The 15,351-nt window shown below is 51.5% G+C and overlaps 3 protein-coding genes and 1 pseudogene across 3 annotated transcripts in view; all 4 read left to right on the plus strand.

The window, feature by feature from the left end:
* The first annotated feature begins 624 nt into the window (after positions 1-624).
* Positions 625-1,531, plus strand: LOC101762631 (pathogenesis-related protein 1A). Its single transcript, XM_004975168.4, has one exon. It carries the CDS (start codon positions 756-758, stop codon positions 1,326-1,328), a length of 573 nt encoding a protein of 190 aa, XP_004975225.1. The 5' UTR covers positions 625-755; the 3' UTR covers positions 1,329-1,531.
* An 846-nt stretch (positions 1,532-2,377) lies between these two features.
* Positions 2,378-3,395, plus strand: LOC111258008 (annotated as a pseudogene).
* Positions 3,396-12,307: 8,912 nt separating this feature from the next.
* Positions 12,308-12,850, plus strand: LOC101780224 (pathogenesis-related protein 1C). The gene has a single exon (XM_004977796.1). It carries the CDS (start codon positions 12,308-12,310, stop codon positions 12,848-12,850), a length of 543 nt encoding a protein of 180 aa, XP_004977853.1.
* A 634-nt stretch (positions 12,851-13,484) lies between these two features.
* Positions 13,485-15,351, plus strand: part of LOC101762235 (protein root UVB sensitive 1, chloroplastic) — a 5,046-nt gene continuing 3,179 nt past the window's right edge. The window contains exons 1-3 of the mRNA XM_004975167.4: positions 13,485-14,232; positions 14,322-14,597; positions 14,777-14,833. Of these exons, the coding sequence (XP_004975224.2) occupies positions 13,531-14,232; positions 14,322-14,597; positions 14,777-14,833 (1,035 nt within the window). The 5' untranslated portion in view covers positions 13,485-13,530. The remainder of the gene's footprint in view (positions 14,233-14,321; positions 14,598-14,776; positions 14,834-15,351) is intronic.

The following is a 15,351-nucleotide window of genomic DNA, read 5'->3' on the forward strand; positions in this document are numbered from 1 at the left end:
TCGCGGGACTACATAGCATCTCGCAGTTTGTCTTATATGCTGCGTTTCTTTGAAGCATTACGGTCCACTTCACATTATTATAGGTTTGTTCCTGCCTGGTAATGAGTAGCTACTCTCACGTATTTTGATAAAAAATGGCAAACAATTATGTGTGCAGTATTCCGCAATATTTTTATGTTAACAGTTTCTCTGGTTGGTAAAAAAAAGACTGCGAGCTTAAAGTTTCGTCATTTGTCATTCACAGCTGGTCAAATGCCGCGTGGTATAAGACTACAAGATATGCTAAACGGAAAAAAAAAATCACGCACCGATCAGTCGATTACGGCAAGCAGTGTGGGCGGCAGGGCTTGCTTTGCAGTGCAGCTGCCCTTGCTTGCTCCTTAATCTTCGCTCTCAGTTTCATTTTGACAGGACGCCACCGGCTTCGGAAACACCACACCGTAATCTCCTTGCTCTGGTCAAGGACATCATCTCGTTTTCAGCCATCCAACATGTACTTTGTTCGATTATCTCGGATAAACAATCTGAGAGATTCGCTTGTGTCTTGGATGCCAAGAATGAGCATGGCGTGAACCAGCTAGAGCACACAGTCATGCATGCTAGCCGCCATGCGAGCGTTCAAAGACATCGATGACCGCCTACTCGCACCTCAAATTCAGGGAACCGGACTTGAAATCCGCCTATATATACACAATGATAATCACGTCGAACTCGCAATCCATCCCATCAAAAGAATTGCTTTCAACAACCAAATCATGGCTAGAACAAGGATGTCTTCCCTCTGGTCCATCTTGTTGCTCCTAGCCCTGTCTGCTGCACTGTGCACACGCAGCGCCGCAGCCACCAACGACGACGACGGGAGCTACGGCACGGACCTAGACGCCGGCCGCCGCGCGCGCTCCGCGGCCACGGTCGCCGAGATCCTGTCGGTGCACAACGAGGCGCGGCGGGAGGTCGGCGTGCCGCCGCTGGTCTGGAGCCCGCAGATCGCCGGGTACGCCAAGGGCTTCGCGCAGTCGCGGCGCGGCGACTGCGCGCCCCGGCGGTCGCCGCTGTTCTACTTCGGCGAGAACGTCGTCGTTGGGAAGGGCCGGCACTGGAACGCGACGGCGCTGGCGGCGCCGTGGGTGGCGGAGGGGCAGTGGTACGACTACGGGAGCAACTCGTGCGCCGCACCACCGGGCGCCGGGTGCCTGCGGTACACGCAGGTGGTGTGGCGCAACACCACGCAGGTCGGGTGCGCCAGGATCGTGTGCGGCTCCAACGACACCCTCCTCGTCTGCGACTACTTCCCGCCGGGCAACTACGGCACCGGCAGGCCCTACTGATCGTCGCCGGCCAGCTGATCATGTTGCTCGGTCCGTGCAAAATATAGTTGGTTTCCATGCATATGGTCGAGTCATCGAGTTATGTTTTACTGTGGATTATTGTGTGTCTATTCGTTGTGTGTTGTGATTCTTAAGCATCACCGAGACACCAACGTCCCATGGACGTACGGTATGCTGAAATAAAACTGAGATTCCATTGATTTGCTGCAGGGTCGTAGCTCCAAATTGGAGGTACCGGAACAAAATTCAGAAGAACCCTGCTGGTGGTATTTGCACAATAACTAATCGCAGATGGAATGCAAATCATGGAAATTCTGAAACGAGAAATTAAGAACAAAGTGTGAAAGACTACTTAAATTACAGAACCTCCAACAAATCTGGCTGAGAACATTAACTCATTGCCAGACGAAATTTCATGACAAAGCCATATGAGAAGCATGCTCCATATCGTTTCAGAAGATGATCAAATGGATGATAGAAACACCAATCTGATTATCTGAACTGTCTCACATATTTGCTTTCTACAAGATGAATACATGGATCTGAATATTTGTTAGATCAAATAGCTGTAGAATCGGCGAGGAAGCTAGGTCCGAGAAGCTAGTTGGACAAACGGCGAGCTCGATCTGGTGGGCGGCGGGGTCGACCTGGTGGGCAGGAATCGGGAGGAGAACGAGGCGGCGGGGAGCTGCAAAGCCGGCTAATTGGATTCGGTACAATAGCAACTTCAAAAGATCTTTAAAATTACGGTAATGCTATGGTTCGGTCGTCCGTAGGCATCGTACGCTTACCACAAGAAATATCTGACGCTTCCTATCTAGTCAGTCTACCTTATCTATTTCCACTGTTCCTTTTCTTCCCCATCCTAATCCCGTGACTTTTCTTCTTCAACCTCCTAGTCCCTGGCTTCCTCCTCCCTTTCACGCTCGCGCCCCGTGCCGCACGGCCATGGCTGCCTCCCTGGCCGGCGGCGGCGCGCTCCCCCACCCCGACAGCCTCGTCCCCCACCCGCTCCCCCACCCTGGCGTCCTCCTCACCCACCCCGGCGGCACCCCTTCCCCGCACTGCAGCGGAAGCCATCCATCTCGTTTTGCCTCTCTGTTTGTGCAGGCCTGAACTCAAGAACCTAGACCCCCTTCCTCATGCTCGACAAGGTCTCAGTCTCCAAGCCCGCCGGGTTCCCCAACCATTCCCACAGAGGATTCGAGACCATCACATACATGCTCGAGGTGCGTGTCCTCTACTCAAGCAAACCTTGTGTTACCTGCCTCTGTTCTTCTACCCCCCACGAGCTGTTCGCTCAAATGTCTCCTTCTGTGTTGGATTGAAATTGTAGGGAGCCTGCACCCACCAGGACTTTGCAGGCCACAAGGGCACCATCAGGGTAGGGGATGTCCAGGTCAGCCCATCTGCTCTCTAATTGTACTCATGATCACCATGCTCATGCAGCAGTTTTATTTCCTATCCTGATATTATTCCCTGAACTGAATTCTTCCTTCAGTGGATGACTGCCGGCCGGGGCATCATGCACTCGGAGATACCAGCGGGGGACGGGGGTGCATAAGGGCCTGCAGCTCTGGATCGAGCTCCAGAGCAAGGACATCAGCCGCGCCTTGAAGGACGGCGTAGAGGTCCGGATCATCGCCGGCGAGGCCTTCGGCGTGCGCTCCCTGGTCTACACGCGCACCCTGACCATGTACATGGACTTCACCATGCGCCCGGGCTCCCAGATCCACCAGCCTATCCCGGAGGGCTGGAATGCCTTCATCTACATCGCCGACGGCGAGGGCGTCTTCGGCCGGGAGAAGTCGGCACCCGTGTCGGTGCACCTACTGACGGCTCCATGTTGCGATAGGTACCTCTTGGTGTTGCAGTAGAGATTTTTGGATGTTGCAACAGTTGGCTTTTGATGTTTCATCTGTTTGCAACAGTCCAACTTGCTAGCAATTGGGTGTTGCACCAACTTGTTCACGATGTTGCATATGGTTGTTTTCTTTGTTTCGGCCTCCTTTTCTTTTGTTGTTGCAATGTTGTAAGAGATGCTTTTTTGTTGTTGCAATGTTGTAAGAGATGCTTTTTTTTTGTTGTTGCAGTACTTGATTTGGCCGAGATCACAAAATTATTTCTATTCGAGATGTTGCAACTTGTGTTTTTTATTGTTGTAATGTGTTTATTTTGAATGTTGCACGAAACAATTTGAGATGTTTCATGCACGTAAAGGTGTTGCAAATTTATCTTCTGATGAATGTTGCATGAAACATGATGAAATGTTGCACATGGGGATTTTTTATCCTTGAGATGGATGGCGTGCATGAGTTCCAAAACTATTTTTAGTGCATGTTTTCATGTTGCAAATGTTGATTTTTGATGTTTCGATAGTTATTTTTCAATGTTGCGACGGAGCGTCCGATAAAAAAAACTATCGGACGTCTGGGTGCTAGCACATCCGAATCATCCCAAAACTTTATTTAGGAAAAAATAAAAAAAAACTTATCTCTAATAGCTCCCCAATTCTTCCCGTAAAAATACGTGGATGCTAAAAATACCGGATCCGGTCTTTCCCCAATCTCCCGAACTGCTCCACGTGTTCCGCATCGACAGCTACTCATGGTCCACGACGATCCCTGACGGTGAGAGCATCAGCTCACCGTTCACCTCCACGTACTACTACCCGAACGGCACGGACGCCGCCAGGCCAGACTCTGGCTCCATCTTCTTCTACCTCCGACTCGATGACCACGAGGCGCGCGTGCGGGCGCAGTACAGGCCCAGCCTGCTAGGTCCCTCCAGCGACGCCGCGTACGAGTTCCCCGCCGAGACGGCCATCTTCACGGGCCCTGACGACGACGACAACGACTACGGCCGCATGCACTACTATGAAGACTACTTCTATGAGGATGGGAACGAGATTGACAAGGAGGTGGGGCCGCCGGAGGAGCTCGGGCGTGGCTACGCCGACTTCATCAGCAAGGAGACATCAGCAGTCTGGTGTGGCTTCGCGGCGCTGGGTGTCAGCATCACGCCGTCGCACCGGCACCGGTGCAATACAAGTGGGCCGTGCGCTCGATCCGACGCCGCTCGGGGCCCGCCGAGCCCACGCCTCCGGACTGCATCGCGGGGAACGGCACCTCCGCCTCCGCCGTAGCGTCATCACTCTACGCCATGAAGGGAAAGAAGGGTGTCAACCAGGACGCCATGGTCGGAGGTGACACCCGCAACCACCGTTTCCCCTTGCGCAGCAAAGATGCCGATCGTGCGTGTGCGGGTGAGCCCAAGGAGGAAGAACGAGCCGGGGGTGATTTTATGAGAGGAAAGAAGTACAGGTTATGGCTAGTTTTGAAGCATCGGGAGTTTATTATTGGGGATCTGCTATGGGATGACATGATCTTGGGAGAAAAAATTTTTAGTAGAGCCATAATTTTGGGGGAGATTTTTTTAGACTCTTGGAGTTACTCATTGGGTTGCTTTTGAAAGTTGTTTAGATTTAATAAGCTCATTCATCAAATAATTTGGTTTGGTTTGGATTGCTCTTAAGAGGAAATAGTTTGGGAGTGGTTTAGAGTGGGTTGCATTAGTTTGATTCACAAAACAATTTAAGGATCGGATTCTTGATGTAGGCTTACGTATAAGTTCAACTATACTTTTTTGCATGAAGTAGCTAATTATTAAACTAAATCATCTCCAACAAATTTCAATCAATTTCTCTCCAACAAATTTCAATCAATTTCGTTAAAATTTTAAAGTGTGAAAAAGGGAGGTTTTAGTTCGAGGGTCCGACTCTTGACATGGGACCCATATATATGTCTAGCTACACTATTTTGCACAAAGTAGCGGACACTTAAACTGAGTCATCTCCAACGAATTTGATCAATTTCACTAAAATTTTAAAGTGTGAACGTGAAGTTTTAATTTTAGGGTCCGGCTCTTGACGTGGGATCCACATGTATGTTTAGCCATACTATTTTACACAAAGTAGTGGGCCGTGAAATTGAGTCATCTCCAACAAATTTTGATGAATTTCGCTAAATTTTTAAGGTGTGAACGTGAGGTTTTAATTCTAGGGTCTAATTCTTAATGCGGGCCTAAATGTATGTTTAGCCATACTATTTAGTACAAAGTAGTGGGTACTCAAACTCTGTCATTTTCAACAAATTTCGATCAATTTCGCTAAAATTTTAAGGTGTGAACACTACGTTTTAGTTTTAGAGTCCAGCTCTTGACGTAGGACCCACATCTGACTCACATTTATTTCAAATATATACAAGTTTTTTTATATGAGCTCATAGGTTTATATAGTAAACCCGTGGGTTCTATCAACCAGTAGAGTGGATTGACTTGGGTTTAGATAATATAAATATGGGGTGAGTTAGGTTGAAAAAATAAATTAACTTGATATGCCTACCCCAGGGGCGATTGGGGTCGATGGGAGTAACGAACCTGTCGCTCCTGTTCGATTGGGTTCGGTCCGGTTCGATCCGTCTGTTAATTTCACAAGCGGATCGACCCGCTCCTTTGCAGGCCTATCGTCTTCGCTATCATTCCCGTGCAGCAGCGACTTCCCGGGTTTCAGTTCTCTCCAACGGATGTGTAAATCTTCTTCTTAGTACTCAAGTAGCTCATTACATGCAACAAGGCTAGTTAGTTATCGAAGAAGCTATTAGCATATCCGCTTGCAGATGCTTTGTGTCTAAGCCTCGAGCACGTGGGCTCCGTGGATACAGAAATATCAGACGAGAAGTAGTTCGTCCTGCTGCCTTCTATTCCCAACGGGTTGCATGCTGCAACTCCGATCACAAGTTCCCAACTGGTATCCTCAATTTCCTCCCAAGCGGTCGTTTACTTTTGGTATCTCTACCCAGGCTCCTTAAGTACCAAGATGTGTGTTCACGTCAGGCTACTAACTATCCTAAGACTACAAATATGAAAATGTAGCCGCTTCCTATGTTTGTTTGAAGATCCCCTCCCTTAGAGCCCCCACGTCACCTCCCTTGGAGCCCCCACGTCGCCCACCACCGCGGCCGACACGGGCGGCGCCATAGCAGCCGCCAACCCCCCTACCCCTCGAGCCCACCTCACCACTGCCGGAGGGGGTCGCTGGAAGCCCGTGCGGCCCCGAAGGACGGTGGCGGCGGGGTAGACTGCCCGGTGCGGGCCTAGGGCGCCGAGGCGGGACGACGCAAGGTCATGGCCGGGTGGCGTACTGGAGCGGCGGCAGCCCTGATCCGGCCCTGCCGTGGGTGGATCCGGCTTCCCCGACCCCAGATCCGCTGCTCCTGTCCCATTCGGCAGGCGACGTGCGGAGCGGAGGGCGGCAGCGCGACGGCGGCGGCGCACCGGGTGGTGGACAACGGGCGTGACGACGACAACTGGTGCGGGAAGTGAGGCCGTGTGCGGCGGCACCGGCCCTGGTCACGGGTGAGGACCACGCGCGGCGGCAACCTCGGCATGAGTGAGGAAACCACGCGCGGTGACGACCGGCAGTGGTGGAGCCCCGCACGGGCATGGGGCCCGCTGGCACCCCTGTGCCACGGCGGCAGCGAGCGTGGCGCAAGGCCATGGGGTCGCGTGGCCGCGAGGAGATGACGAGGAATGCGTATGTGTGGGAGGCTGAGAGTGCGCGTGGGCTGTGCACGTCGTCAGGATGGCCGCGTGGTCCTCGGCGTGGTGTTGGACGACTGCCAGGCGCGAGGCTGAGGAGTTCGTGGCGGCGGATCTGGTGGCAGCGGCGGACATGAGGAACAAAATGGAGGCATGGCCATGAGTACCACGCGACGCTGTGCGGGTGCCTTGCCGCCGGCCATGACGCGGGTGCGTAACGATACCATGACGCAGGCGCGTCGACCCGGCGGCGGAGGAGGCGCCACCTAGGAGAACGGCGGGCGGAGGGGGCACTAGCGTGGAGGATGGTGGTGCGGAGGTGGCGTCGGCACGGATGAGGCGATGCACGCAGGGCGCGCACAGAGGATAGCGGCGCGGAGGGCGGCGCAGGGTGCGGCACGAGGAGGATGACTGCCGGCGAGGAGGTACGATGGTGTGAGGAGGTGCGGCGACGCCGCCGCTCCGGATAAGCTATCGTGATTGTGGTAGGGAATGCCGAGCTGTGAGTGTGCAGGAGTTGGGAGGCTCCGGATAAAAGCCCTCACTGGCATTATTAGCCTGGCGAAGTCGACCTCACGAGGCGAAGTCGACCTGTGGCGGCGGCTTGACTGATCGACGGAGATCTTGTGGAGCGGGGCAACATTGCTCACCACTCTGACAGCGATAAAAGAAACGGATCCGTGATGAGAAGTATGGTGGCAGGCGTGGCGAGACCCCCACGCATGGTGTTTCTCTGAGGCGACGAGAACGAGGTGGAGTCCAGCGATGGATAAGGTGAGGTCCCCGCGCGTTGTGTTATCATGGTGGCGACTGCGAGACAGCCTACGAGAGGTCCGGATTCGGTGGTATCACTCTGTCAGATGGAGTGTGGAGTTGCAGCGGTATTACAGCGGAGGGTCCCGCATGGCGGTGACCTTATCGATGTGGTGTAGTCTGTTTCTATCAGTTCCCTATCGACGTAGGGCCACGCCCGGAGGTTTCGGCGAATACACGAGCGTAGATGTTGGTGGGTCCCGCCGTGGCGAGTGGAGTGGTGAGGCCGCATTGATGTCCCAATCCAACAGGTCGGGCGTGGCAGTTCTGAGTTGAGTGGCTACCCGCGTTGATGTCCCAATCCAACCGGGCGAGTCTTTTTTGTTTTTCTCTTCTTTTCCTTTTGTATTTTTCCAGCATGGAACTCCTTCATTTTTAATATAATAATCGGCAGCTCTCCTGCTCAGTTAGTTTAAAAAAAAACAAATATGAAAATGGCACTGGGGAAGACTAACCAGGCAGAGAATCTGAGTGCTATACATACATACATACATATATATATATACATATATATATATATATACATATACATATATATATATAAGGATATATGAGAAGAGGCAATGCTATTTGTTTGTATATAAGGAAAAGCCATACTTCACCTAACAGAGGTTCATGGGTGCACTGCTCAAATTACCACTTCACTAACAATCCACATGATTGTACCCAGTAGAACAAGATCCACAGCATTCAAGCACTTTATTTGAACGGCAGTCATATACACCCACCCATGTTTTGAAAAATGTCAGAAATACCATTAATTGAGACGGGGTGAGATGGTTATGAGTCACTAAACTTATGCGCTAAGTAATTTTTTGGATGCACATACAGCAACTTATTCGAGGCCTGTTATGATTGTACTCCATCACAGAACGCTGACATGCCACTTGGCAACGTATATTTATATGTATACCATAAAATGATGTGAACTTGGTAATTATATTACCGCGCATGTGGTAGTTTCAATCTATAACAGACAGCAATAGTTATCTGACATGAGGAATACGTAACTTGAAAATTTATGAGATAAACACTAGTAGATTAATCCATGCTCTTAAACAGATAAGTAGTTTTGGGAACAGAGAGTAGCTCAGTTGGTAAGGTTCCTTATGACGGAACCTGCTCATCTGAATTCGAGTACTCGACTTAGCAAAGGTGCACTGTGTCCGCCGATAGCGAGGCGTCAGTAGTGATTTAGTCAATCTCGAAGATTTGCCGACTCAGTCTTTCGAATGTGCTTATAGAGGTAAGGTTGCGTGCGTGCATTCGTTGGGGCAAATATGTGTGTGTATGTGAGCGCCTGCGTATGTAATGTGTGATTGAAAAAAAAGACAAGTAGTTTTAATAGACGAAAGTCTAGGAATTTCGTAATAAATTTGGGACCTACGCCATATAAAAATATTTGTTACCTATGCTTTCCTCTTTGTTTTTCATATTCTTCGCATCCTAGCCGTTGTGAAATTGGACTAATTCGGTGGAGTGAATTTGGTTCGATTCGTATCAGTGTGAATGGGGTTCAGAGAATTGAAATTGAAGCACTCTATCTTCCCATCCAAGTTACTTTAGTTCCTTCCCATTGAAGTTGGCGCACAGTCGAAACTTGTGTATACACATATGATGTTCTCTACCCTGCCTCATTCTTGAGCCAGTCAACATTTGTTCTGGAGTCCATCGAGATCGAACGACTTCTAGCATATCGAGGGAGTACATTATGCATCGATAAGAAGCAGAGTAGTGCCGGAAGTGGTGGAGCTCCACTTCATTGAGCTATGTGTACCGGAGAGAAAGAAAGCTCCACACGTGCTTCCTCGCATCGCTTGGCTGGGAAGGCGGAGGGCGCGGGCTCGTGACACCTGTGTAAATAGTCTACCAAAATCCGATGTAATATTCCTAAAAATTAGAAATATCAAATTGAGTGAATTTTCAAAAATTTAAAACTTTTTGTATGCATTGTATGCTCATTTAAAAATGGAGGTCAACTTCTAATCCCTCCTAAAAATTCCCTAAATATATCTCAAAATCATTTTGAAACTTATGTGCTAGTTTGATTTGGATTTTATTGGGTTTTATTTGGCTTTCCAATTTGAGTGTGTTTGAATTTTGAATCTGATTCAAAATTCAAACTAAATCTAAAACTAAAAATATAAAAACAAAACCTAAACTAACCCAACTAGCACACTAGGCCGACCCGCAACCAAACCGGCCTAGCTTGCTCTAACTCTCCCTCTCTTCCGCACCGGCCCACCTGGCCACCCCAGTCGACCCGCTAGGCTGCCGCAGCCTCGCTCCCTCTCTTCTTCCACCACCAGGTGGGGCCCGCACGTCAGCTGCCCTATTCCCCTTTCTTCTTCCTCCAGTGATACGCCTCACGCGCACGGCGCGCGCCCCCGATGGGACGGGCTCGCCGGCTGCGTCCGCGTCGGCGCGCACTACCATACTCGTGACCCCTCCCCCGCTCCTCCGCTTTTGCACTGGAGGCCGTGGATGGCCGCCACATCGAGCTGCCGCGCCATCGTGGTCACCCACTCGCCGGTGCTACGCCCCCGAAACCTTAACCCTAGCCGCCTTGCCGTGCCTATAAAAGGAGGCCAAGCCCCGGCCCTCTCCATCCACCCGGGGTTCTCCCCAGCCGCCGTTGCCAATTTGAGAAAAGAGAAGGGGAGGAGGAGGAGAGAAGAGAGGGGGATGAGATGGGAGGAGAAGAAGGAAGGAGGAGAAAGAGGCCGCGCCTGAGGAGAAGCCAGAGCGCTGCGCCTGGAGGAGCTGCCGTCGCCGTCATCCGCACCAAGGAGATCCGCAAGTCACCACCTCTTCGTCAAGCCGACGTCCATCTTCTTCGTTGACCAACAGTGAGCTCCACCACCTCCCTCTCCCTCACTCTTTCCTGGCCTTCGCTGCCGGCTCCCTTGAGCACGAGCACGACTGGCCGCCGACGTCACATGCTTGGCCCCTCCATGGCCTTGTCATGCCGTGGGATCGCGCGTGCCTTGGACGTCGGGTGTTTCTACGACCCGGCCACACTGCTGGCATGTCCCCGGGGCTAGACCCTGCCATGCCGCCCACGCTGGCGCTCGACATCGTTGCGCTGCGCCGCCACCTCGCAATACCAACCCGTGTGCGCCCGCAGCCTCGCCGTACCCAAAGCCTTTGGCCGGGCCACAACCCCGCGCCGTGCCACGCCGCGTCGCCATCCCGCGTGGCCTAGGCTGCGCCTTGACCAAGGCCGGACCTTTGGCCCGACCGGCGCGCCGTGCCGCTGCTCCACACTGCACCGTGCCGCGCGTAGTTGTCGCGCTGCACTTTGCCATGCTGCGACGTCACGGCATGCCGTGACGTCGTGGGTGCGCGATATTCCTTGCACTTTAAAAAAAATCAATGCAATGCTAAATAGAACTCCTAGCTTATGTTTCATCTAGCATGTCTTGCCCTTCTTCTATTCCATTTCGCAAATAAACTAAAAATTGGACATATTGGTTTACACTAATACAACTGAACATTTTATTTGTGTCTGAATTTGTTTTGGCTTAGAACATTTCTTCAATCACCAAATTTGTCAATCTTGTGTATTATTGATCATAACCGGAGAGAATTGGGCTTTAGTCCCGGTTGGTAGGGTGCAAATATCCCGAAAATCCATCCGGGATAAACCAACCGGGATAAAAGGGGGGTCTTTTATCCCGGGTCACTCAACCGGGACAAAAGACCCCCTTTTATCCCGGTTGGTAATACCAACTGGGATAAAACGGGTCACCACGGCCGGCGCTGCAAAAAGAAAATCCCGAGCTCCCATGAGGCCCCCCACACGCGCACGTCACAAGTCACAAGTCATGCGATTTTTCACGCGAAATATGTAGCTTCCTTGCGCGTAGCTTCCTTGACATCCCACCTACACACCACATCTGAGTATGTAGGGGATGCTATCCTTTTGTATTAACTCGTGGAGGACCTTTTTATCCCGGTTGGAAACACCAACCGGGATAAAAGGGGGGTCTTTTATCCCGGTTCGTGTTTCAAACCGGGATAAAAGGCATCTCAGAGTCTTTTTTTCCCACTAGCCTTTGCAACCGGGATAAAAGGTCCCGGTTGGTGAGCCCCCCACCAGTGACCGAGTTTTAGTCCCGGTTGGTGAACCTTTTATCCCGAGCCAACTTTAAATCGGGACAAAAGGGGGCGCATGGAAAGCCAATTCTCTACTAGTGCGGAGAGAAAGGTAAGTCCTCTAATTTTATCACACAGAAAAGCATTAAGCTTCACCATAACTTTAATTTGTTCCTTTGTTCTTGCGTTCTGCAAGAATCATATTATAGTGAACTAGTTTTTTTTTAACTGCAATATATCTACTAGCCTATTCATAGAAACTGCAAAACGCATATTTATGATAAATTAAGTATCCATATAATGACATAATTCTCTCTATCACTCTTATGTTCATGTGAAACTAATTGCCAGGTACGTTATAAATGCAGGAGATAGTACTGAAGAGTTACCTACCGTACGTAGAAAGACCAATTACAGTTCTCTCTATATAAGTCGACAAGAATATAGTATGATCTGCAGACTTGACAACCATGTCTTCCTTAACCTACCTCACCGTCCTCTCACTGCTAGCTCTGGCGGCCTCGCCGCCCTCGGGCGCCTCCGCCGACGTCGCGGCCCCATCCCCACGCCGCGCTCCTCGCGGCCCGGCCATCGCCGCGCAGTTCCTGTCCTTGATCAACGCCGTGCGCGCCGACGCCGGGGTGCCGCCGCTGTCGTGGAACGCGACGGCGGCGCAGCGGGCCAAGCTGCACGCGAGCTGGCTCCGCGACTCGGCGGGGTGCGACCTGGACCAGAAGGAACGGGCCCCCGTACGCGTGGAGATGGGGACGGCCATGACCTGGTACCGTGGCTACGACGGCCGCCCGACGCCCGCCGACGCGGTGGCGTTGTGGCTGACCGAGCGGCCGTGGTACGACCGCGCCGCCGACACGTGCGCGGCCGGACAAGAGTGCGGGAACTACAGGCTGGTGGTGAAGCCCGAGTGGCGCCAGCTCGGGTGCGCCCTGGTGGCGTGCCCGTCCGGCGGCGCCGTGGCGGCGTGCGCGTACCGCAGGGGGCTGGGGACAAAGTGATGTGACATGACGAACTTCTTCCAGCTTCTTGTACGCATTTCCAAACTTTGAAAGATACTGTTACCACCCATTTCCGAATATTCTAAAAATATAAATAAATCGGCACCATTGGTGTGCAAGGGTAACTAATAGATCGTCATAAGATGACTATATCATGACCATATGTTCCCAGAAAAAGGAAAAGCAGACGACCGAATCATTTTTATATGTTTCATTCAATATTCATGCAAATCGTCGTAAAGCAAGAAAATACCCGCCCGCAACAGTTTAACATGTTTTCGGCAACGTTTTGCAAATAATCATACTCTTCATTCTCCAAGCAAGAGCCCATCGCAACATTCATGGAAGTCACCAGCAACAACAGGAAGCATTGTCTGCAAGATGTACATTTCAAACTACAAAAATATATCATGAAAATTCCATATCATGTTGTCACATTTGAAGCTATAAATCCAACACTCATATTCTATTTTTCTTACTTTTTCACAAAAACCAATCATTAAAAAAAATCTCATTCATATTTTTTTGAGAGTAAAAAAACTTAGAAAGGCCACATGACACATAGCCCATTTGGCCCAATCGCCGCCCCCACACCTCCGCCGTCTTCGAGCTTGAAAATTCTAAAGCCACCGTCGCCGGGCGGCCTCCCCTCCCCCCACCCTTCCCTTCCCTCCTCCGAGATGTCCTCGCCGCAATCCCTCCTCCTCCTCCTCCCCTCCTGTCTACCACCCCCACCTCCCCTCGCCCGCTTCGCCCCGCGCCCGCTCTCCTCCCCTTCCCTCACCGCCCTCCAATTCCCCCGCCTAGCCGCCAAGCTTTCCCCGCCGGCCCTCGCCGCATCGTCCCCTCCACCCGGCGGCTTCCGCGGCAGTGGTGACGCCGGCGGCAGCGATGGGGGAGGCGGAGGTGACGGCAGGGGAGGAATGGACCCTCCCGACCCCGGCGACGGGTGGTGGCGGCGGTGGCTCCAGGCCCTCCACCCGGAGTTCCTCCTCCTGTTCCTGCTCCTCCAGTCCGGCGCCGCGTCCGCACTCGCTGAGGCCCTCGGCGCCACCGGGGATGGCGCGGGGGGCGTGTGGGAGGTGAGAGGCGGCGCGCGCACGCGGCTCGTGCCGGACCCGACCTGGACCTCCTATCTCATCGCGGGGGACGACGGGTCGAAGCGGGAGGAAGGGGATGGCAAGGGCGGAGGCTCCCGTGTGGACGTGGCCGCGCTGCGGAGGCAGCTGGAGCGGTCGTGGCGGCGCTGCGCCGATGTTGCTGTCCAGCTGCTGCTCCCCGACGGCTACCCGCACAGCGTCAGCAGCGACTACCTGAACTACTCGCTGTGGCGCGCCGTGCAGGGCGTGGCCAGCCAGATCAGCGGGGTGCTTTCCACTCAGGTACCGGTTCTCGTCCGAGCATCTGTGGCAATTATCTGAAGCTGATAGGTGAAGTGTAGCGTTTTTATTCCCTGAATTGTATTGTTCAGGCTCTTCTCTATGCGGTTGGGTTAGGGAAAGGAGCGATACCCACTGCAGCTGCGGTGAATTGGGTGCTGAAAGATGGGCTCGGATACTTGAGCAAAATCATGTTGTCCAAATTCGGCCGGCATTTCGATGTTAACCCCAAAGGCTGGAGGCTGTTTGCTGATCTTCTGGAGAACACGGCTTATGGGCTCGAAATTCTGACTCCAGTGTTCCCTCACCTGTTTGTTCCGATTGGGGCGGCTGCTGGAGCTGGTCGCTCGGCAGCTGCTTTGATACAGGTTAGACTTAGTTTGGTAGAGTAAACTACTGCTCGCCTTTTTTGTTAGGAGTAAACTGCTGCTTTAATTTATCATCTTTCAACATTGACAGATTATGTATCATGCTGCTGTTATTTATCTTATGTGAATAGGATGATGCAATGCAATGGTTTTAATACAGGAAGTTTTCTTGTCTGCAGGCTGCCACCAGAAGTTGTTTCTATGCTGGATTTGCAGTCCAAAGGAACTTTGCTGAGGTGTGCTTATCCTCGTATGTTTCGTTTATTATTAATTAAGCAGACCCTGATAACTTGTTTTCTATTCATTGTGCATCAGTCTATTAAATCAAATTATAGTTTGTATGTTCATTTATCTACTTAGTCAATGTGAAATTGTACCTCAACATCAAATGTTCACCTTATAGGCAAAATTTATCTCCCATAGATCTTCCTGCGCCCATCCAGTACATTGATACATGTCATAGCACCATCCCCTCCCCTCCCTCTAGAACCATGTTGAGCAGCATATGATGGTTGAGAATAACTAGCTAGATAGCTAGAATTAGCATGGCCAATTTTCTCATTTACCGGCATGTTTGCTGAATTCTCACTGATTTGGCAATAACTATTACTATAATAAGGAGCCTAATTGCGAGCATTGACCTTATAATCTATGGGATTGCACAGAACACTTATGTCACAATCATTATCATTAGCCTTTCTAAGTCAACACCACAATAATCGGCTCTAACTGAGACCATGTGCGAATAAGATTT

This window comes from Setaria italica, chromosome VII, assembly GCF_000263155.2.
Source record: "Setaria italica strain Yugu1 chromosome VII, Setaria_italica_v2.0, whole genome shotgun sequence".
NCBI lineage: Eukaryota > Viridiplantae > Streptophyta > Magnoliopsida > Poales > Poaceae > Setaria > Setaria italica.